The 24,838-nt window shown below is 35.3% G+C and overlaps 2 protein-coding genes across 2 annotated transcripts in view; one reads left to right on the top strand and one right to left on the bottom strand.

Moving 5' to 3' along the window:
- Positions 1-502: 502 nt before the first annotated feature.
- Positions 503-16,014, bottom strand: LOC125674471 (uncharacterized). The gene is made up of 7 exons (XM_048911617.2): positions 15,459-16,014; positions 13,769-13,934; positions 12,620-12,840; positions 8,070-8,180; positions 7,792-7,921; positions 4,408-4,513; positions 503-3,857 (listed from the first exon to the last, which is right to left on the bottom strand). The coding sequence occupies exons 1-7, from the start codon at positions 15,575-15,577 to the stop codon at positions 3,718-3,720; spliced, it is 993 nt and encodes a 330-aa protein (XP_048767574.2). The 5' UTR covers positions 15,578-16,014; the 3' UTR covers positions 503-3,717.
- A 189-nt stretch (positions 16,015-16,203) lies between these two features.
- LOC125674461 (small subunit processome component 20 homolog) overlaps positions 16,204-24,838 on the top strand; it is a 91,899-nt gene continuing 83,264 nt past the window's right edge. Inside the window, exons 1-5 of the mRNA XM_056160249.1 lie at positions 16,204-16,330; positions 22,221-22,301; positions 22,588-22,654; positions 24,138-24,199; positions 24,750-24,820. Of these exons, the coding sequence (XP_056016224.1) occupies positions 16,298-16,330; positions 22,221-22,301; positions 22,588-22,654; positions 24,138-24,199; positions 24,750-24,820 (314 nt within the window). The 5' untranslated portion in view covers positions 16,204-16,297. The remainder of the gene's footprint in view (positions 16,331-22,220; positions 22,302-22,587; positions 22,655-24,137; positions 24,200-24,749; positions 24,821-24,838) is intronic.

Raw genomic sequence — 24,838 nt, 5'->3', positions numbered from 1 at the left:
GAACAGACAAAATTTTCTTATGCCTGGCGAATTTTACAAGATATTGAACAAACAATTTTCTTATGCCTGGCGGATTTTACAAGATATTGAACAGACAATATTTTCTTTCACTTGGAGAATTTCACAAGATATTGAACAAACAGTACTTTCTTATGCCTGGAGAATAGTTTTTACCTCCAACTTTGAAAAACCTCAATTTTACTAGACGTCTCTTAAAGCTGACATGAATTCATAAATATAGTAGAATTATCGGTGTCCACCACATTCATCTTTTCCTTAAAGGTTACAAAGTATACCAAGTGTGATGTTTATCATGGAAAGGGTGTATCAGATATTAAATAGGCAATATCATCCCATGTCCGGAAACTAGCAGTTTTCCCCTTGACCTTGTGGCCTCAAAACGAAAAGGGATCATAGACTCTATTGGGGCTGCCAGTAAACCAAGCTTGCTATTTTTTCAGTGAGCGAAGGGTTCTAAAGATATTGAGTAGACAACACTTCGTTAATTGTATTAATTTTACTTACAAAAAACATAAATTTAGTTTTCCTTTTCATCATCTTTGAAAAAGGATTGTTTGAAGCAAATGTCGTTAATAAGTACAAACTATTTGTTGTTCAATACGGCAACTGAGTTCACATAATGGCATTCAGGACAGACATCATTTCAATCATCAATACGGTATATCGTCACTGAATTGTGTACAAAAATAAGAATCCCTGTACAGGAATAACACTAATGCTGACAGTATTATTACATTTTAATTTGACAGTTCATCAAATAGATGAACTTTAACATTTCTAAGGTTTCAACACGACATTCTTTCTATCTCTCTCTCACATATAAAACAAATTATATATTTCAAAGCTCATTGAAATATAAAAGCCTGTCAAACATGACTCTAAAGCACAAACTGTGACTACACTATTTGGAAATGAATTTACAAGTATGTGAATAAAGTCGGCTACAGTCTCAAATAATTTACTAATTAACCGAGATTCTATAAAATCTTGTACACTGAAATAAAATAAAAAACAGAGCTTTAAAACTTAAAATACAAGACAGTCTAACAATCCACATTCTGCATTGAACCTAAAACTTTTTCTCACATAAGCATTTATTTTGTTAAATGTGTAAGTATTCCATATCTAGTCCACGAGATTCAGCAAGATGTCCTGTGTTGTGTTGCCTTTAGTGAAGTTATAAAAGTGATGAATAGCTGGACAAAATGGATAGACAGACAAATGGATAGACAGACAAATGGATTGACAGACAATGAATAGATGGACAAATGGATAGACAGACAAAATGGATAGAGAGACAAATGGAGACAGAAAAAATGGATATAGAAAATATATATGCAAAGTGATACATACATTTGTAAGTGTCAACCTCCTTTCCTGACAACACAAAGTACGAAATATACAATAGTTTCTTAGCACCTATAAACAGAAATAATCTTCATACACAAGATCTTTTCAGTTCATTTGAATAATTCACAATCTCAACCTCTGGCTTTCACTTTCAATTCAGAAAATGTCTCATACCTGTATGACATTTTTAAAGCACACCCTGAATGAATTTGTGGAAAACTTATCAGCATTAGATTTTTTGTAAATTTTTGGTAAACAGGGTTTTCATCCATACCATGTTCTGTTGTATATCAGATCAGCACATGGTTTCTGTGCACCAATTCAATGCACATACTAAATGTAAATAAAACTGTGGATAGAAAAATAAACAAGAAATATGATATTTTGGCAGTTCATATTTCTGTTTGAAAGTCAAAATGATATTTTAGCAAAAACCCAAACTATAAACAGAAACTATACAGCCTGGATCTTAATGCAGGTATCGAAAATTTTACCACATATACATGAAGTACTCACTAGAATTTCACTCAGTTCCACATATACATGATGTACTCACTAGAATTTCACTCAGTCCCACTTATACATGAAGTACTCACTAGAATTTCACTCAGTCCCACATATACATGAAGTACTCACTAGAATTTCACTCAGTCCCACATATACATGAAGTACTCACTAGAATTTCACTCAGTCCCACTTATACATGAAGTACTCACTAGAATTTCACTCAGTCCCACTTATACATGGTGCTGTAGTACTGTGGAATGAGTGAATTTGGGGGTGGGGTGGGGTGGGGGTGGGCTCCATTTTTATGGATTCCGTGCATGCCAATTAATATTTAAACTCAATGAAATGTTAAAATACTCTGCCATTGTATGGAAATCATATCCACGAAATTAACAACCCCCCCCCCCAAAAAAAACGGTAAAAAATCTTGGAAATCCATAAAACTTGCCCCCCCTCCTCCACCATATTAATTTACATGATTCCAGTCAATGTAGTGCGTGATATTTTGAATTAGTTGTCAAAGGTATAAGACTAGTGTCTGAGAGTAATAATTTCTGAATAATTCTTATGTTTATGTACATCAGTACTGACTTTGAAAATTTCTCTTAAAGCTTTAAAGCCAAGCATTCAAAAAAAAAAAATAAATCTGGATACATATAAGCTCTTATAAGTAATTATGCATAAAAACACAGAAGTACTGGTTGTACTTATAATAAATATATCTATAGCAAGTCTTCTATGAAAGTTTCTGAATGGCCTACATTTTTGCAGTTACTCCCCTTACACCGGAAGTTGGGGGCGCGCTTATGATTGCAGTCCAAAACTTCACATATATGGTATTAACAAATAGTGTATTGTAAAGTTTAGATTACCAAAGTCTTTAGTATATCAATCTCTGCACGTAAAAATAACCAAGTTTGTATGTAATAATAAGAGGAGGCAGACCCATTGTTGCTAGGAGCCTGATGATTGTTTTTGTGCTCATTTGAGTAATTGAAGTGCAAGAAGAGGTGTAAGTTGATGTACACAAAATTTAACTTTCAAAAGATTGAATCACACACGAAAAAATATTTTAACAAAAATATTACACTAGACATACGAATTCGAGATGATTAACATGCTTTATTTATTGGCACCTAGTGTACATTTAGCAACAAATAGTTTTGTTCAGTGTGAAATGATAAATTGGTAACGTACATGTACTGGTATGTGTTGGTTTTACGTGTGTTTTAAAGCATATTGTATTGCATGTTTTTTTGTGTTTTGGTTGTCGAAAATATTGATAAAAATCAATAATGAAGAATTGCTGATATACTAAGGACATCATGATTCTGATCTAAAGAAATCGAGGACTAGGTAATATTTACATACTTTAGTGACTGTTACATCATAACCATGCATTGCTTGTGAGAAAACCACACAAGGGACACATATTAATGTAATTAGTGGCTAAAATATTTTGTTTAATTATACTATTTTTAAGTCATTACACTTAATTCTTAGAAAAATTGCTAAACTGGCAATTGATAGCAATCAAAAATAGTAAATTTTAAATATGGCACCGTCAACTGAGGACCGCAATTTGCTGCACGCCCTCTGTAATCAGGAGGAAATAACTCACATAGCGTTATGAAAAATGTAGGCCATTTCAGATAAATCAACGAATGTTTGAATGTAAGCTGTATGGGCAGAATATGGATGTAGTCATTCCCGGTCCTTCTGAATGTGTTATCATAAGTACATACACAGTATCAGAACCTTAATGTATGAAATCTAAAAATGACTTAATTAAAAAATATCACATTTAATTCATTAAATATTGCCTAAAGTCTACAAATTTCATTCTAGAAAGTCCACAACTTCAGCTAGTTCTCGCTGTCTGGCCTGTTTGTGAGCCCATCGCGCTTCCGCTAATTCCGCTGAAACCTTGAATTTGTCGTGGAAAATCTGTTGACCACAATTTGGACAGAATTTTCCAGCTAAAAAGAAAGAAAACTTCATATTTATCAATGTTTTTACACTTTTCCCACATAAACAAAACCAATATTTGATATTAAAAAAAAAGACGCAAACACAATATTAAAAATGCCAACTTTTCACAAACTGCATCAAAATGTGCCTGCTACTATTTCTTTTTTATTCTTTTCAAGTAGTATATTTATAAATAAAAATTCACATATGTGTCAGGAAAATTTCCACAAGACTTTAGATTGACTCATTTTCTAAAATTCCTATTTTTTAAAATATATCAAAACGTTTATCTCAGCATTATGAAATTTTATCTGGCATTTCTTTCTTGTAGGAGTTGAATCAAATTAAAGGGGATCTATGTAACATCTGAAAAACTCTGATGTTACATGTACTATCATGCACTTATTGACAAACACAAACTTGGTTTCCTACCTCCATGTACCTGCACATAGGTCAAAAGGTCACCAAGGGGAAACTAACAAAAAGTCTGACCTAGAATTTAAACCTTTATTCTATTTACTTTGATGAACATAATTCCTCTCAGAAACAGTCACTTACCTGCAAAAGGAGGTGTTTTCATGAATTTATATAAACAGAAATAATGAAACAGATGGCCGCAGTAAACTCGTTCTATTCTTTTCTTCTTATCTAACTTGGTTAATTCCTGAAAAAGACAAAAAAAAAAAAAACTGGCTACACTACACTCCATACTTCGTCGTACAGTGTCAGTAGTCACATGGGGTTATTTTCCCCTACAAATAATACAACTTCTAAAGGCTAGCCAACTTCTGCAGAAAAACAAATAATAAAGCTTCTAAAGGCTAGCCAATTTTTGCTGAAAAAATGCAAGCTAGACCTCTGTATGTGTCTATTTACATGTACTTGTCAAAGGTTAACACAACTTCACATTTTTCTGTCTAATTCAAGGGAGACAACTCTTGGAGTCATAGTGTAAAAACAGTATTATTTCAATCTTTCACATAATGGGTAGACAATTTCTGGAGTAGTGTAAAAAGAGTCATGGCAGTGTTTGACATTTACTTTTTTATGTACTGGACTAGTGGGGTACTTCAAATGATTTTTACTATACCTGATCTTACATCCACTAACCCTGACCAACTTTCCAGAAAAAAATTATAGTTTCTCCATAATGGCTGTTCCAGAAATGATCAAATGGGGGAGTCAGGTGGCAAACGATATTTTTTTGTGTGGGTGGTCGTATTTTTTCATATTTTATTTGGTCCGTGGTTGGACTGTTAAAATTTTTTTTATTATGGGTAGTGGGTAGTTTCTATTGTTTTTTAATTTTGTGCCACGTGGGTGTTGAGTTTTCAGAATATTTTTATTGTCACTCTTGTCGTGTTGGTTACAAAACGTCGGAGGGAAAATTGAAAACGTGCTTTCGAAATCGGAAATCAGAAGTAACATAGAACTATTTGAGTCGTCGCTCTTTGTAGCGCATAACTTTCTATTTCCATTACGGCACTCTTCAAATTAGAGGCGCATTTAGTAGGGTCCCTTGGGACGTGATGGCGGCGATCTCTGTAGATTATTACAGTTTACAGTGCATCGATCTTGGGAATATTTTGAAATCAATAGGTATTTCGTTTTCTAATAAAAATAGGCAAACCTTGGTTGATTTATGTGAGGGTACCGATGTGTTATATTTATCAGTCAGTGTGATGGTGATATAGAGGCCTCCATTAGAAGATGAACGATTCGTGGAAAAACATATCCATACCCATTTCATGATAATAGCTTCGCTTGGACTTCCAATCTTTCCAACATTCCCGCCATAGATGCCTTTGATTGTTGATGTGACATCGTTTCTTCAGAACTACTGTGATACAATGTCGCACAGGCATTACCGCGTCATTGACTACTAGAATGTTTGTCCTGAAAACCTCGCGAGATTTGTACTGTTTTCATTTTTAAAAATATTTTTGTGGTGGGTCTGGTTAGGTTTTTTTTTAATTAGATGGGTCATTGTAAAATGGGTTTTATCAATTTGATGGGTCATGGGGCAATTTTTAATTTTTTTAATGGGTGCTTGGTATATACAAAAGGTGCCTCCCGACCCCCCCATGTATTTATTTCTGGAATAGCCCTAATTAAATACTTAACTCAAATGACAAACGTTAAATTTGAATCAAAATGTATTTAATTGTCTCATAAAAAAATCTTCAGTCTCATCATTGATGCTTTTAATTTAAAACAAAACATTTTCTGTTTCTTTAAATTCTACAAGGCACGGAAATTTTTCAGTTCTTTTATTTTAAAACGACTTAGACTGTTTTTTTTTTTTTTTTTTTTTTTAAATTTCTATTTCATAAGCCTGCTTTGTTTCTTCCCTACCTTTTCTTTTTTTCTCTTGGGACATCTTTCTGTGAGGATGAGAAGTCGTATTTGAATAGAGACATTCCTGCACATATGTCAACACCGAAAAAATGGCTGTTTACGATGTAATTTATTAACGTGATAAAAACTTTCTTTCACTGAATTCAAATAAACTGTTGGTTGTTTTTTAAATTGAAATAAATTCAATTTATATACTATCTATCCCAAACAAAACTTTACACATTCATAATTTTAATTAACAAGTACATGTAGATGTTGTAAAACATCACTCCTGACCACCACTTATTCATAACAAATAAAAATAGAGAATATTTCATCACACGGTTTAAAATTGTCCGCAAAGTTTTTACAGTTATTTTTTAGTTAAGAATAAAATATCTTATGGTTTAAAATAAGGTTTCTTGTTTATTTTTCCAACATGACCAGTCGGACTAGTACACTGACATTTACTCGACAGGACCTATCATTTAGTAGACTCAGTTGGTCGGATGTGCCTAATTGTAAGACCCTGTAATAAAATCTAATCTACAGGACCACACTAGTCTATCTCCTGTCAATGACCCACTATCTCCAGGGATAGAAATTAGTCAGAAATATTTGCAAATGAAGTTAATTTGAAAAATTGTGAGTGAAAGTATTCAACACTTGAAAATCTTAGTGAGTGATGCTATACAAACCATGATCGTCTTGTATCTGTATTTTTAAATTACTGAATGAGAGTTAAACAGGACTAACTGGCATTACCGTGATCTGACTAAATAAAAAAAATGCTCCCCTCCCTATAATTGTGATATGATTTTAATGTAGTCTAAAGTCTTCACTATGACTGGTGCAGCTTGTTAGATATGTTTGTTATGTAAGGTAGAAATGAAACATATGCTGTTGAGAGCTTTGTTACTCAGCAATTTACACTTCTGCTGTTGAGAGCTTTGCTACTCTGTGATTCAAGGAAGGACTATGTACTGATGATCCCTGGAAACGACGACTTACTGATGATTCCTGGGAAGGACTACTTCTGATGATCCCTGGGAAGGACTACTTACTGATGATCCCTGGGAAGGACTACATACTGATGATCCCTGGGAAGGATGACTTACTGATGATCCCTGGGAAGGACTACGTACTAATGATTCCTGGGAAGGACTACGTACTGATGATTCCTGGGAAGGACTACGTACTGATGATCCCTGGGAAGGATGACGTACTGATGATCCCTGGGAAGGATGACGTACTGATGATCCCTGGGAAGGACTACGTACTAATGATTCCTGGGAAGGACTACGTACTGATGATCCCTGGGAAGGACTACTTACTGATGGATCCCTGGGAAGGACTACGTACTAATGATTCCTGGGAAGGATTACGTACTGATGATTCCTGGGAAGGACTACGTACTGATGATCCCTGGGAAGGACTACTTACTGATGATTCCTGGGAAGGACTACGTACTGATGATTCCTGAGAAGGACTACGTACTGATGATCCCTGGGAAGGATGACTTACTGATGATCCCTGGGAAGGACTACGTACTGATGATTCCTGAGAAGGACTACGTACTGATGATCCCTGGGAAGGACTACTTACTGATGGATCCCTGGGAAGGACTCTGTCGTCACACAGTGGACAGTTCTCTCTCGCGTATCTCTTGACGCACTGCTGAATTAGGTGTTCACAAACTGGGTATAATGATGGCTTGGGTTCAAATGGAGGCTCCCTACATCAAAGACAACAAACCACATTTTAATAGCCATCTGCTAAGTCAGTAAGATAATTTTTTTCTTCTAACTTGTCTAATCAGGACAGACTCATTAAATGGGACTAATAATTCCTACTTGACGAGGTTTGTTATGTACAATTCTCACTTGGGTTTCTTTTTGAGTGGAGGTTGCACACACTGTCTGGCTATTTCTACTGCTTGACCCACGAAGTTTGACTTCAGTAAATCAGGAAAGTTGTTTTCTGACATTTCTATTCTGTAATAAACAGCAATGGAAATCATCGGTAAATCTGCTAAATGCTTTTGCTGAAAAATAAATTTTCTTTTGTAAATTTGCAAGTCAATTCAACTCACAAAACCATTTTTCATGAAAACAGTCAGTAAATTTACGTCTACAGCTTCAAGTTCAATCTGACTAAAATCAGATCGTAGATCCGCTTCGTTATAGTTATGTCGCTACAAAAAACGTAGAGCGTAGCGACATAGCAATAACAGAGCGGATCAAAGATCTGATTTTAATCAGATTGGCTTCGAGTTATATTTAATTTGTGTTGTTTTTTTATAAATGGAAAAACATTTTATGAAATATTTCTTAATTTCAGTTATAAATCATAATATTAGAAATTCCATTCAGAGACACTTTTTAAATTATATGGGTTGATGACCTTGACGATTTAGAAAATTGAGGTCATCCTTTTGTAATACTTCTCATTACCAGCTCGTTGGAGTTATCGCGCTTTGATGACTCTTGTGTGTCATTGATAAGAAAATGCACAAATCTTGCGAGCAAGTGCGAGATTACTGGGACATAAACGGAACGAAACGTACATAGCACCCCCACTCCCTTTTTTTAAGAGTTAAAATACATGGTGTATTTTTAAATAAAATTACCATTAGTCAAACTGCATTTTTCAAATATTCTAACACTATCTTATTAAAGATGTTACATGTTTTTTAAACTCCACCACACCTATTTTAAAAATTCCAAACAACGATGTTCTCTGGACATCCAAGTCCATCAATATTTTGTAATTTTCAAATTAGTTTAGATGCAGTTTGGAAACGCATTAGGTGTGTTAATTAGTGTTATAAACGTCTTTAAAAAATGCAGTGTGTCATATACATGTATATAACTTGTTCTAAAATATGGAGATTGACGGGGTGTGTGTGAGTGTGTGTACGTGTACGATTACAAAGTCCATGCCATATGAACCTGTCCTAATTGTATGATAAAATAGAATATCTTCATAGTCTGACAGAATAACTTTAAAAACATATTAATCACATTAATTACAAGAAAATTTCTTGTGTTGGATGTGCAAATAGGTTTTTTCCCTCACAGTTCTTGCGATTGATGCTTTATATCGGCATGGTCAGATTTGACAAATTTAGTAGCTTCTCTCCCTCACATATTTTAATATGATCGTCTATTTTCTTTTAAGAATAATCAATTCCTAAATTTGACTTTAGAATTTTAATCAGTGTTGTGGTTTGCAGTCGGTTATAATATGTATTCGATACCATAATTCATATTACGTATGCCTAAGTAATGTATTTACATTATGTTGTCCCGGTAGCACGACTTTACGTGCCTTTAATTTGAAGAGTTCCACTAATGGAATTAATAAGTATTGAGACACTTCATGGGAAAATGTCATTACTGAAACTGTTAGTACTTGGTATATCACCTACACACAATTTCTTACAATGTGTGAATAAATTGACCTTCACCTTTTGTCCTAACATTGATGATAAGATAATGCTTTAGTCACTAACTCTCCTCATGTGCAGTTTCATCCCTAAAGCTCAGCACGAGGGAACACTCCAGGACATGTCTTATAATTATTTCATTCAACCCTATTCATTTTATGAAACTATGCATCATTTGCTGAATAAAATATTTCTTTAATCAAAATTGGAACTTAATCAGTATTTGTGATATCCTATGTAAACCAAAACCTTACAGACTGACAGACAGACCTGTAATCCACATTTTTCCTGAAGTCGGAGAGATTCAAGTAAATATTTTGAAAAAATATCTATCTGGTCAATCACCAGCAAAATTCTACAACCCCCCCCCCCCCCAAAAAAAAAACCCAACCCCAAACAAACACATTAATGTATACATAAGATTCTGGTATCAATAAAAGTATCAAATGAGGATGATGATTTTTTTTTTTACATCCTATAAACCTATTGACTATGGTATGCAGAGAAGATTAATCTTTTTTGCTATAAGACAGTCTTGTGAGATGTAAAAAAAAAAAAAACCCAAGCAAACAAAAAACAACTAATCATTTAATGTATATATCTACATTATATCTACAGAATATCGAGATATTTACAAGCAATGCATGAGAGAGTTCCTCAGGAATTTAGATTTTTCAAATTACATGCTTGTGAGTAAACAGGATGTACAGATGCTCAATAGCTAAGGCTGTTTTATTGAATGCAATTAGTTAGATTTGAATTGTGTTGTTAATGTGAAAGGCTAAAAAGTTTAAAGAGAGAATAAAACCTTCATTATTTTATAATAAGAAATTGTGTTAGCTTTCTTCAAGAAGCCTGTCTCCGAATTACACTGCGGGGATCCAGGAGTGAAGTGATTTTTTTTAGGCCAAAATGCCACCTATATTCGGTGGTTTCCCCTCACATAAATTAGCTAATTTTCCCCAATTATATATATATGTTTTTCCCAATTTCAAATCTAAGTAAATTAGGCCATTTAAAAAAAAAGGTTACTGTATATTGCTGACAAAGAGTAAATACGTTTTTTTCTTCAGTTTTATTCTCCAAACCACTGCACATGCAAAGGGTTTTGTAAAGAATATGTAAAACAATGGAGGCATCCATATAAGCAGATACGCAGCGAAGTATATAGTTTCCAGATACACATTAAGCCATATTGTTGACAGTTTCAGTTTGACCACCATTATATGTAGGGTCAGGCTAATAACAAGAAGTGGCCAACAGTATAGGGTTTTACTAAAACCCGAATGATACAAACTGGAGAGACATTCTGGAAACTTGATTATTAATATAATATTTACAAGATTATGGGTACAAATGCTGGTGAATTAATAATATATTATTTTCTTGATGAAATTAGATAACAAGTATTTCTTAGAAAAAGTAAATGATATTTATACAAGGTGTGACTTCCAATACATATTTAATGTTAAATAATGATTTATTTTATGATTTTAAATCAGATCTGAAATAAACCTCAAATAAAAAAAAATTGTTATTTGATTATTTTACGCATCTTTACCATTTTAATTTACAATGAATGATTTTTCCCAATTTAAGGAAAATGTCGCCAATTTTTCCCAATTCAAAAGGAGGGGTTGTAGTTTGAAAAAAAAAAATCCACGAAGAGGAGATACATGTTTCTCTCATATCTACGTATGTAAGATACAGATATTCTATGAAAGAAAGGTATGTAAGATATTTCTATCTTTCATATCACGTGACGTTTATCTTACATATCCCGTGACGTCATAATCAATACACAACTAGCTTGCAACTTACCTCGCCTCGATTGGGAATACCCCTCGATTGACGAACACTAGCGTCTGCAAAGCTCTTGTACAAAAAATGACAGATTGTAATGTCCCTGATAATATCGAGGTGTATGTGACCGGACACATTCCTTGAACAATTACTGCACACTCAACAACAGTCACAAATTCCTCATACACCTAGATGTCATCCGGTGCATTATGCCAGTTCACAGAAACCCAACCCACACGGTCTATTAGTTCTAGGCCTACCTCCAAATTCACTCTGTCAACGTCTACTGTCCGTGTCTCAGGTGAAATAAGTGCCTTCAATGTCCATGAGACTCGAGTCCTTGCACGCGTGGAAAACGAAAGTCTAGCCATGCCCATATTCACCAAGAAAAACCACTTGGAATCTCTCTTCACACACTCGTCATTAAATAACTGCTCAATTAATATCAATATCAATGCTCCTCTAAGAAAAAAACGTGCAGTTGTGGATTCATATTCTGATTAGGTCTGTCAAAATGTTTCGCGCTGATGGACTGTCGAGTTACGTCACGCATCACCTTGATTATTGATTTATTCAAAGAGGAATAACTCTAATACAATTCACTTATACACTCGTCGGCCGATTTTTTGTCGGCAACGTAGTTGCCAAAATGAAGGTCATAGAATTCGATTCTGGTGTTATTTTTAATGTACAGCGAAATATTAATTAATTGGAAAATTCTCAAAATGGCGTCGCTAGGCACAAGGAAAACGGAAAACTCTAGAAATATGAGAGAAAAATACTCTCTTATGAGTTGCCATGAAATATTAATGTGATTCCACCCTCGGGGTTGCAAAAAAGCGGTAAAACCCTCGGCAAAGCCTCGGGTTTCACAGCTTTTTTGCAACCCTCGGGTGGAATCACCTTATATTTCATGGCTACTCATAAGAGAGTCTTATAATCCATCACCCTTTGGAGGACCTACTCATTCCTGGATCAAGAAGACCCATCCCTAAGGGACCTGAGGGTCGAACCCCCCCCCCCCCCCCCCCCCCCCCACCGACAACTTGCCACAACAAACCAAGCATAGCAGTTCAATCGTCATCAGGGGGAATAACTGAAATGTATCAGTACCCCTGCGCAGCAGTCTGCACTATAAGTCCACTTATCATCTGGGGAATAACTGAGATGAGAGTTACTTACTGCACTTGTTTGTTTGGATAGTCTGGGGGAACTGAGATTTTAAAGCTCATGTGGTATTCCTCCTCCTTGACCTTCAGCAAAATCTGTGAGGTCGACTGCATCAGTTTACACCTGTCCTCGTCCGACAGGAGCTCCTTCTTCACCTTGCCCACTTCATCATTCACGATACACAGGGGATGGTCGATCAGGAATTGCTTTAGAAAGTTGATGATCAGTATAACCTGTTAAATATACATAAAGAGTTAAAACCAACAAATGCCCATTCTTTTCACAACCAGTTTCACAAATACTCATTATCAGGTCAAAATGAAATATATGTGTGTTTCTGGTTTCCTGACCCTACCAGGCCTACTTACTTTTTTGATGCTAACCCTAAAGATTTTATTGACCATATATATATAAAAATCTACAATTTTCAAACTGAAATTTTTTTCTGTTCGTGTTCGAGTTTCTCTGATTTAAATTTTGACTACCCGGTACTATTGATCTTCAAAATGTTTGAAAAATAACTGACACATAACTGAAAATGATGCCAACTGTAACACAGTTTTGTACTGGTTTCTGGATGATTACAGGCTGTAACATAGTTTTCTACAGGTTTCTGGATGATTACAGACTGTAACATAGTTTTCTACAGGTTTCTGGATGATTACAGACTGTAACATAGTTTTCTACAGGTTTCTGGATGATTACAGACTGAAAACTCTGTAGGAGATGGCTACAATATCTGTCCCAACTTCCGACTTTTAGCTACATAGATGCCACACTGTCAAGATAGCACACCCACCTCTCCTATCCACCGTTAATTATCAAATACAAAACTGCATCATAAAATATTTCGATGTTGTTCTGTTTACATCTCATCTTGTAGGCTAAATTTAAAAAATCATAAAATCTTAAAAGTTTGACATCTAAAGAGTTTGAAATCTCATTGACAAGAATGTGAAATGCAAAAATGTGAAATCTCAATACTGTGGAATCTCAAAAATGTGAAATTTGGCATGTTGTGAAATCTCAAAATTGTGAAAGATTTAAAAATGTGAAATTTCAAGGTGAAATCTCAAAAAAGTGTGAAATCTCAAAATTGTGAAAAATGTATAATATCTTTTTCTCAAATTTGTTAAACATACAGGTATCTCCCTCACAAACCTGTTTCTGCCCTGTGTATTTGCGTGCCTCTATGTCGCAGACCTTGACGACCCCATCCAGTAGTTTTTCTGTTAACGTTTTACTCTTCAGTTCAACCACCAGGGCATCAGTGGGATAGTTCTCCAGAAACTGCATCACAGCTGTCATCTGTCTCATGTCATCTACACTGTTAACAAAGCATCAATAAATCACTTCTTTTCAAACAAATATTCCGCTTGAGAACATGAACTGCTGTGAATAATGCTTTCATCTATTATCATGATTCAAACAATAATCATCTGCAAATATTTTCTCAGCTATGCAGTGTGCAAAATTTATACATAAATTCAATGTAAACATGTTTTAAAGCTTAATCATAACATTGTTCTCAAATATTAATGAGATTGAACACATCTCATTTCACAATTAGTTTACTTGAAAAATCTTGAAATATTTCATTAGGGATAACATTTATGCAAAAAGATTGGGGATTAATTTACACAAAGAAATCTAGATATTGCACATGTATGTAATAGATACCTAATTCTAATCAAACTGCTTTGTAACTGAAACATTATAACAAAACTTCTGAAAGCCTACCCCTCCCCCCAGTACATGAATTTTGCACTTGAATATCCACCTTTACTTTTGAAATGTAAAAATATACACTTCTTGCTTTTAGTATCCTTTCTCTTTAGGACGACAGTATGTATAGTTATGACACCTTTGTCACTATGAAATTTTCCAAGCTTAAATACTAGTACATGTAATAGCATTATTTTCTCCCCCTCAAACAGTATTACCGAATTTTCTTGCTTTGCATTAAGATACATGGTGATGCTACTTTAGTTTTTGCCATTATTCCAACCCTCCATATTGTTAAACCAAGCCAAACCAGTGTTATGGTAAAATGCTTTACTGTAAATTGTATTTTAAACACAATTTGTACGAACTTGATGTTGATTGGTTGTTTACTGTTTAACGTCCCTCTCCAGAATCAATCACTCATATTGCCGGTGAAGGGCTGCAAAATTTTGGCCATTGCTCGGTGCTTACGGCCTTTGAGCAGGGAGGGATCTTTACCGTGCCACACCTGTAATGACCCGGGGCTTCGGTTTTTGCGGTCTCATCTCATCTAAAGTCCGCCCCATACGACAGGAAAGGGAAACTGTAACTGGGGATCAATTCTAACCTGGATCCCCACGCGATGTGTGAACTTCTGTGTAAGTGAACTAATCGTGTATGTTGTAATGCCTGAAACGGCCCTATTGGGGCTAATTTGGAATGAAGAATTTATTGATCTATAGGTATCCTGAGTAATGAGACCCTAAATAAAAAAAACCTCAAGTTTTCTTTCATAATTTTTCATCCTGCTTTTCAGCACTAGGAATGGGGCTGAATTTTGTCCCTTTACAGGCACTTAAGATAATCTGTCCCAGTGTACAGGTCACCTCGGCAACCTGCTTGTTGGTGTTTTGGGATGGGAACTAAGTAAGATTTTACTCCGACATCATGGGTGACTGTGAAGCATTATAACAGAACAGGAAATTAGCTTTGAAACATGCCATCCCTGTTTATGAATGCTGTCTGCAATTGTTTCAAAACCTCAGCAGGACAGTATACAGAAACCAGTTTGGCTTAATCTAAAATCTGTTTAGCAGTTATATTTTATCTTCTAACCAGAACTGTGCAACCAATTTGAAATACTTACTAAATATGAACTCTGACAATCTCTGGTAGACATGCTTCTAAGGTGACCCCTTCAATGTGTGGAGCTTTCTGCTTCACCTGGTCAAGTTCTGACAGCAGTATGTCCTTGTTGTTAGCCATAACCAAGTGTCAGTAAACTTATAACCTGGGACAGTTGTCACTGTTTCCACCTACAACTAAGTTTAACGGTAATCAAATCGAGTGGTCTGAATTAAATCCAATCGTTTGTAGATCCTGAGTGCTGTATAATATTCACATATATCTAACAGTCAACTAACTGAGTGGAGATGAAATACGGACATCTATATCGCTAGGCCTAATTATCACAAGTCGGGTAAGGGAGCTTGACTTCTACTCACACACGATAGGCCACTAATACAATATTATTAGAGTTTGAGATTAAGTTGTCACGTGTTTCGTATAAATGAGAAAGAAAATGTCACATTAAACAATAATCCTCAATAGAAATATCTCATAAACAAACAAATATTAAATATGACAACAAATGAACAATATTCTTTTTTCCTTTTCTCCCTCCAGATGGCGCTAGGAGAAACGAGGAACTTTGTTCCCGATGCAATTTATCTATTTATTTTTGTTGCATGACATTTATTTCAATACATTCGAAAATTAGTATCATGTATTTTTAAAAAAAATTATCTAAGAAGATATTTACTTTTTAGATACCACTTAAAGATTTTGAAAAAGAAATCAATTCGGGTTTGAAAACAACCAGCCTAGAGGGCGCTGCGTGAAGAAAGATGGCAGCCCCCAGGAAAGAATCAACGTGATAAGCTAATTTTTTTACTGTGTGACTTATCTTTCATAAAAAGACACAAAATGGGAAAATCTAAAGCGGAGAATACATTCAAGGTATTGCATGGTTTTCTTTTCAGGGCTAGAAATATGTTAGAAGTTCAATTTTGACTAGAAAGAGGAATAAGTCTATTGCCAGATTAGATTCACAGATGCTTGGGTTTTAACATATCATATGAATACACATACAACGGTACAACCCCATACATAATATGTCTTACGACGTGACTGTTTTTTGAGGGCGAAGCAAAAAGTATTGGCATGTATAGAATCTATATCAATAACCAAGTCCAAAGACTATTTCTACCTACGTAGGTACTTATAGCTACGTAGGTATTTAAACCTACTCCAGGTAGCTATTTTTACCTACTTTTCCCTTCACTTGCATTTCGTGGCCAAACGCAGGAACGGTGCAATATGGTGTTTACCAAATTTCTTGATTAACTTACACTGACGATGCATGCCACAAAAATATTGGACAATTCGACAAAAATGATTACTTTCTAACCTTTCAAATTTGCATAAATAACAGCATCCAGTTCCATTTCCTAAGAACTTAGGATCAAAGCTACGTGTTAAAAAGTGTGAAATGTCTTACAAATCTGTATTGATTTTGAAGTTTACCTTCATGCATTTTTACATTAAAGGTTTTTGGGGCGAATTTTCATGCATTTCCTCTGCATTCTCCACCCTCGTAAAGTATTCAAATTTACACTCTAAATTTTGTTGTGCACATGCACAACATGATGCATAGAACGACTGACCTGTTTAAAAGATGCACCTTAATTATTATTTATTTATATTTTCTAAAACAGGTAAAAGTAGGTAGAAGTAGCTACTTTAAGTAGGTTTAAATACCTACGTAGCTATTAATAGCTACATAGGTAGAAATAGTCTTTGGACTGGACCTGATAACAGGAACAAGAAATACCCCAAAGTTAGCACTAAACGTGTGAGGATAGCATCTTCCTAATTTTAATAGACATTTGATCCGCCTATTCATTGAACACGGGAAACAACGCAATATTGATGTAAACAGTGCATTGTGACGTCATATTCAGCGTCGATGTTTTGCAAATTCACAAACATCTATGATCTAAGGAGACATGGTACAATCGCATTAATCGAGGAGTGAAATCACTGTATCTTGTATATGATCAAGAAAGAAAAAAGATTTACATACTTTTACGGATTTTAAGTAACATCTCAGAACGACGTGAACTGGGGTACACGAGATACAATATGAACTGAAGAAATACATGTCCACGTGCTCGTATTCGAATTTACGTCATTTAGACCAAAATTTTCAAGTTCCATAGGTACGGTTTAATTTTTCATTAGTTTTCTATATTTTTTAAAAATTTATATACATGTTACCTATAGGGAGAGCTCCGCTCTCACGGCCCTTTGGACCGTGAGAGGGCTTTACCCTCTATAATATATATACAGTGTGACCTTATGTTAACAATCATCTAAGCATAATTATATCTGTGAGTAGCATAGTATCGTACATTTCTTTCTTCACCACATGCAGCAAAAAATTTTCATTCTGACATTTAAATAAGATCATATACAGTGCTCCCTTGATATGTTGCCCCCCCCCCCCCCCAACTTATTGGCTAAAAATCTCAAAGAATAGATTTCCTCCCATGATAATACCCCCATTATGATGCCAACCCCGCACCCTGTTATGATGCCAACCCCGCATAATATCATAAGCCACTGATTTTCACAAACGAATGGTCAAATTTTATAGGGTTTACCCTAAATAATAATGCCAGTTACCTAACACACATCAGTAATCGCACCTGTACTTCGATAGTGGTGCGTTGAAGTGTGACAATTTGGATAAAGTATGCAAGTGTCCAGGTTAATTACTTGCAATAATTGCAGTATTGAACTCAAGAGAATTTAAATGTTTATACAGAGTGGAGTCTAAATAACTTTAATATGATATTGAATTTCTTTTGATTGTTCAGTGAATTGTCCATAATGGTTACCACCCCCGCTTTATTGCCCAAATTCGTCTTGTCAACAAAAATTGGTAATATATCGAGGGAGCACTGTATATTTATATTACAAATCACATTTTCCTCTATGAACCAACCAATTTTAGTGTGCGACACAATCCGTTCATATTGACCAGAAATTCATAGTGACAGGAAGTTATTGTCTCGATATTGAATTCTCCCCAATCCTATAAAGATTGTCAAATAGTTTGAAATAAATCGTAGTTCATTTGATTTTCTATGTAATATGACCTCAAGGACATTATTTTTCGGGTTGGTATAATGCAGTAAAACTCATCAGTTGGTTGGTTGGTAGCATATTGTTTAATGTCGTGCTTGAGAATTTTTCACACATATATCTTTACATCAAAATGTGCTTGTCATTGAGAATCTGTTTTGTAATAAAGTAGAAACAAATGGAAACATGTAAACATATAGTTCAGATGTAACACAATAACAGATTGTCCAGAAGATATCCATAGGTGCCTGGGTCAAGGCTATTGCACTGTTACCATGGTAACATTTTGTATTCTTATGAGGCAGAATTTATTTCAAAGTTTCTATATGAAAAAAAGAAATCTCTTGCAGCTGTGGCCTTCAAGTCATCATTTATATATATTGACAATGTTTTATCAATTAACATTAATTTAACAATCATTTTCATCCATATGTCAATTCGATATATCCCAGTGAACTCAAAATAAAAGACACCACAGAGCCTTCCACATCTGCTTCGTACTTAAATATTTTATAATTGAACATAGGTGCTAATGACAAACTAACAACTAAATTTTATGACAAACAGGATGACGTCAACTTCTCCGTCGTCAACTTCCCATATTTATGTAACTATATTCCATCATCACCTTTACATAGTGTTTATGTCTCGCAACTGATTCAATACAAAAGAGCATGATCTGGGAATGATCAGTTTTTAAATTGAGGCAGGCTACTGAAAGATAAATTGATGTTACAGGGGTTTCAATAGCCTTAGGGCTATTCCAGAAATAAATACATGGGGGGGGGGGGGGGGTGGTCGGGAGGCACCTTTTGTATATACCAAGCACCCATAAAAAAAAATAAAAAATTACCCCATGACCCATCAAATTAATAAACTCATTTTACAATGACCCATCTAATAAAAAAAAAAACTAACCAGACCGACCACAAAAATATTTTTAAAAATGAAAACGGTACAAATCTCGCGAGGTTTTCGGGACAAACATTCTAGTCAATGACGCGGTAATGCCTGTGCGACATTGTATCACAGTAGTTCTGAAGAAATGATGTCACATCAACAATCAAAGGCATCTATGGCGGGAATGTTGGAAAGATTGGGAGTCCATTTCATGAAATGGGTATGGATATGTTTTTCCACGAATCGTTCGTCTTCTAATGGAGCCCGCGCCCGGAGGCCTCTATATCACCATCACACCGACTGATAAATATAACGCATCGGTACCCTCGTAAAAATCAACAAAGGTTTGCCTATTTTTATTAGAAAACGGAATACCTATTGGTTTCAAAATATTCCCCAAATCGATGCACTGTAAACTGTAATAATCTACAGAACAGAGTTCACCGCCATCACGTCCAAAGGGACCCTATTAAACGCGCCTCTAATTTGAAGAGTGCCGTAATGGAAAGTTATGCACTGCAAAGAGCGACAACTCGAATAGTTCTATGTTACTTTCGATTTCGAAAACAGCATTTCGAAAGCACTTTTTCAATTTTCCCTCCGACGTTTTGTAACCAACACGACAAGAGCGACAATAAAAATATTCTGAAAACTCAACACCCACGTAGCACAAAATAAAACAATAGAAACTACCCACTACCCATAATAAATATTTTATTAACAATCCCACCACGGACCAATTAAAATATGAAAAAAATACGACCACCCACACAAAAAAATATCATTTGCCGCCCGACCCCCCCATTTGATCATTTCTGGAACAGCCCTTATTTAAAGTAAACATTTTGCAAAATATTTTGTCAATAGAATTAAATAATTTCAAATACAACCTGTCATTTTGTCAAATGCTGTCTGACATGTTTCATACCATTGTTAGGATATTCTTTACATACTAATTTTGACTACGGCCAGGGTCGGATTACTCTGTTTTCCTGATCAAGATGCAGGGCTCATGGTGGGTGTGACCGGTCAAGTGGGGATGCTTGCTAATCCTAGGTACCTGATCCATTTCTGGTATATCCAGGGGTCCGTGTTTGCCATACTCTTAATTCTGTATTCTTTATAGGAGTTATGAGAGTGATCACTGTTTATTATTTTCATCTTTTTTTGTGAATGATGGAGGAAATTTTGAAAGTTTAAAAAAATCTCATCCCACTAATACATGCATGACTATGAATTATTGGATATAATATTTTTTTAAAAAGTGGCTAGATTAGGATTCAATGATAATGACACTTGTACTTAAGCTTCCTTGAAAAAAGAGACAACATAAATTGGAGATATAAATATTCATTCATGGTTCAAATTTCCTCCATTGTATACAAATGTCCTTGACCCAGGTATCCATGAGGATGTCAGATACCAGCTGTTACAATTTGAAGTCGGTGGAAAATGAGACGAATGTTTACCATTAAGTAGAATCAGGTTCAAGTGTTTGTTAACCGGGCAGCCTACTTTTCTGTTTTCTGAATATTTAGTTCAGAAGAGTTTAAAATTACAGGTTTAGGTTACAATATTGATGAAAATAATAGAAAGCTGAATAGTTTTGGGCAATGACAGCTTACAGCCAGGGTTAGATTAAGATACGGAATCACTGTTGTTGTGCTGAGTGAAGTAAGTAGTGTCATCTAAAAGTAAAACGATGACGCATTTCTTGTGCAAAAAAAAAATATATATATAGGACTCTGTTGATAGTAAGACGCACTGGTAAAAGTGGAATACATTGATCTGTAAATGGATCACTGCTTCAATGTAAATGAAAAGTGGACAGTAACTTTATATTTTGTTTTTGAATAAAACACATTGACATCATTTACTTGCTTCAAATTACTTTACTGTCTGAATACTTGAAAAATGCTAGCCTATGTGACTTTTTTTATTTTATTGCATAACTTAACATTGATTGTAATATTAATGAATTATAAAAAGATTGCCTTCCCCCATTTTTGATGCCCCTGTAATTGGAGATTCGGGGAGATATAGTTTTTGGTCTGTCTTGTTCACCTGCAAAATCTTTAACCTTGGCCATGACTTGAGAATGGTTAGTGCAAGGGATTTCATATTTCTCATTTGTATTCCTTATGACAAGACCTTTCTTTTTATACCAAAATGTTTGAGCTTGTGACCTTTTATTACCTTGGGGTTTGACCTTCTTTAGGAAAACTTTTACCTAGGCCATACATTTTGAGTTGTTAGTGCTAGGGCTGTTATATTTCTCATGTGTATTCTTTGTGACAAGACCTTTCTTTGGGTATCAAAGCTTTTGATTTCTTGATCTTGGGGTTTGACTTACTTTTGAAAAACTTTAACCTTGGCCATTATCGACTTTGCTGCCATACATTTAATATTTAATTTAGAATTTCCTCATGTGTTTATAGTTTTGAAAAAGTTCCTCAGAATCACTATATTCAATATAATCACCCCCTTTTAGATGGCAGTTTGGCAGCTATGTGGTACATTTTAATATATTTATTAGATACTTCCAAACTCCCTTTAATTTGATTGGATAAGACTGCCTGATGCTGAATGTTGATAAACCTCTAAGTACATTCTAAATTATGACCTCTGGTCTCAGTGAATATCCCATTCCCTTGATGTCAACAGTCAATAATCGTATGATATTGTGTCCTTGATATTTATAGTCTGACGTCTGATATGATTTAACAAGGGGGCCTTATTTTCAGTTAAATATTATAAAGCCCATAAGAAATTATATATAAATGTTTAATTCTTTTTATAGTTTCAGTCGTTTACAGAGAGGATAGCCGGTGTGAACATTGATGTCATTCACAAGATCAGACATCATGACGACACGCCAGATGTAAGGCTCTTTCTTTCTTTCTTTTCTTTCTTTCTTTCTTTCTTTCTTTCTTTGTATACATCAGTAGATGTCATCGATACTCATTTAATTTTCTCTTTTTTTATACAAATGTACAATTACTGTAAGTAATTGTTATGTAATATTTATCGCTGTGACTGTGAGGTGTAAATTCACAATCTGGGTATAAAGTGACAAGGACAGTCTTTGAAAAAATATAGATGCTAGTATATATTACCATCGGCTTATTTATAATTATCTGAAGACTGATTTTTAACTTTTTCTTTAGGAAACCTCCACTTATTTTTGTGAAGCACTACAGAAATGGTCAGAGCTGAACTGCACTGAATACTTTGGTAAGAGTTTGTACTGGAAAGTACTGGTAATATTTCTTTTTTAGTTAGACCATTGACACTAGTAATCAGAATGATGCTCTCGTTAAGGGAACAGATCTAAAGGTGCGGGACTAAGTAAATTCAAACAGATAAAACATTAAATACTGTGCTCATTCTTATGTTTTTTATTATTATACCCCCTGCAACAAGTTGTGGGGGGGTATACTGGAATCAGGTTGTCCGTCTGTCCGTCCGTCCGTCTGTAGACGCAATTGTTTCCGGGCTCTAAAACATTATCCTTTCCACCTACCGTCACCATATCATATTATTATATGGACTACCCATGGAATGAAGATGTTCCCTATCGAATTTGGGGTCAAAAGGTCAAAGGTCATGCGCACTGGACATCGAAGTAGCAATATGGTTTCCGGGCTCTAAAGCGTTATCCTTTCCACCTACAGTCACCATATCATACATATGGACTACCCATGGGATGAAGATGTTCCCTATCGGTTTTGGGGTCAAAAGGTCAAAGGTCAAGTGCACTGGACAGCGAAGTAGCAATATGGTTTCCGGGCTCTAAAGCATTATCCTTTCCACCTACCGTCACCATATCATACATATGGACTACCCATGGGATGAAGATGTTCCCTATCGGTTTTGGGGTCAAAAGGTCAAAGGTCAAGTGCACTGGACAGCGAAGTAGCAATATGGTTTCCGGGCTCTAAAGCATTATCCTTTCCACCTACCGTCACCATATCATACATATGGACTACCCATGGGATGAAGATGTTCCCTATCGGTTTTGGGGTCAAAAGGTCAAAGGTCAAGTGCACTGGACATCGAAGTAGCAATATGGTTTCCGGGCTCTAAAGCGTTATCCTTTCCACCTACAGTCACCATATCATACATGTACATATGGACTACCCATGGAATGAAGATGTTCCCTATCGATTTTGGGGTCAAAAGGTCAAAGGTCACACGCACTGGACATCGAAGTAGCAATATGGTTCGGTTTGTCATGCCATTTGTTTTTTACACTCAGAAAAGAGGTAGTTTATACCTATTACCAACACCCTTTGGGAGATTGGGGTAAGCGGGGGGTATTCTTAGTGAGCATTGCTCACAGTACCTCTTGTTTTTATAAACCTTAGATTTGTACCCTGCTGAACTTAACATGAAATGTTGCATTTCTTTGTAATTTTAACCCTGTGTTTTTGAATCTCCATCAGAAAGTATTAAGACTAACAGGAAGGGTAAAAATTACCATTTTTTGTTGAAATGTTATTTCACAATTAAAACAATTTCAGTCTCTGTTGGAAAGAAAAGCAACCTGATGCAGATACATATACATGTTGGAAATATATATCTTTTTATTCTTAGATTTTCTGATATGATTTTGTTAGTGGGGCTCTTTATTTTTTATGAGAGATGTGATAATTCCAAAGGGCCTTGAATGTTGTTTTTCATCAGAATGAATTCATTTTAATGTTTTATTTTGTAGCCAATTTTAGACGAGAAATCAGTGATCAGGTGCAGACTTTTGCTCAGCTGGTTCATCACAAGGTAATGTTTATAAAGGGCTGGTTCATCACAAGGTAATGTTTATAAAGGGCTGGTTCATCACAAGGTAATATTTATAAAGGGCTGGTTCATCACACGGTAATATTTGTAAAGGGAGATCACTGCAACACACAGAACCATGTGTTAAAAACTAAAGAAAAGAATGGGAATAACTATCTCATCATTTTGTTACCTGCGAGTTATGTAACAGTCGCAAATGTTTATTTCGCTACACTTTTGTAGCATCGCTAATGCATCCCCTTAAAACCCAGTTTGTGACTGTTGAATCGGCATTACGGTCACAATTAACAAGTGAGAAGATAGATACTCCATGACTGATTGCGTGGGGTTGTATAGGTAGGTGTTATGCCCCCCCCCCCCCCCCCCCCCCCCCCCCCCCCCCGGGTCTAGCAAAGACAAACATATAGATCCTTACTGAGGGTCTATGTTTCTGAAATGAGAACTTGTTGATGATAATATTTTCTTCTGAAGATCAGAGAGGTAAATGTGTGCAAAATGGTATATAACTTCTTACTATTCTAAACCATTTTAGGATGAAATCATCACTGCATTGAAGACACACTTGGTTATACCACAGAGCTTAGCACTGGGACCACTTCTCAAGTAAGTTATGATTATACA

Source organism: Ostrea edulis, chromosome 3 (assembly GCF_947568905.1).
Source record: "Ostrea edulis chromosome 3, xbOstEdul1.1, whole genome shotgun sequence".
Taxonomy (NCBI): Eukaryota; Metazoa; Mollusca; class Bivalvia; order Ostreida; family Ostreidae; genus Ostrea; species Ostrea edulis.
Note: the sequence above shows the minus strand (reverse complement) of the source record. Positions and strands in the feature narration are given on the sequence as shown.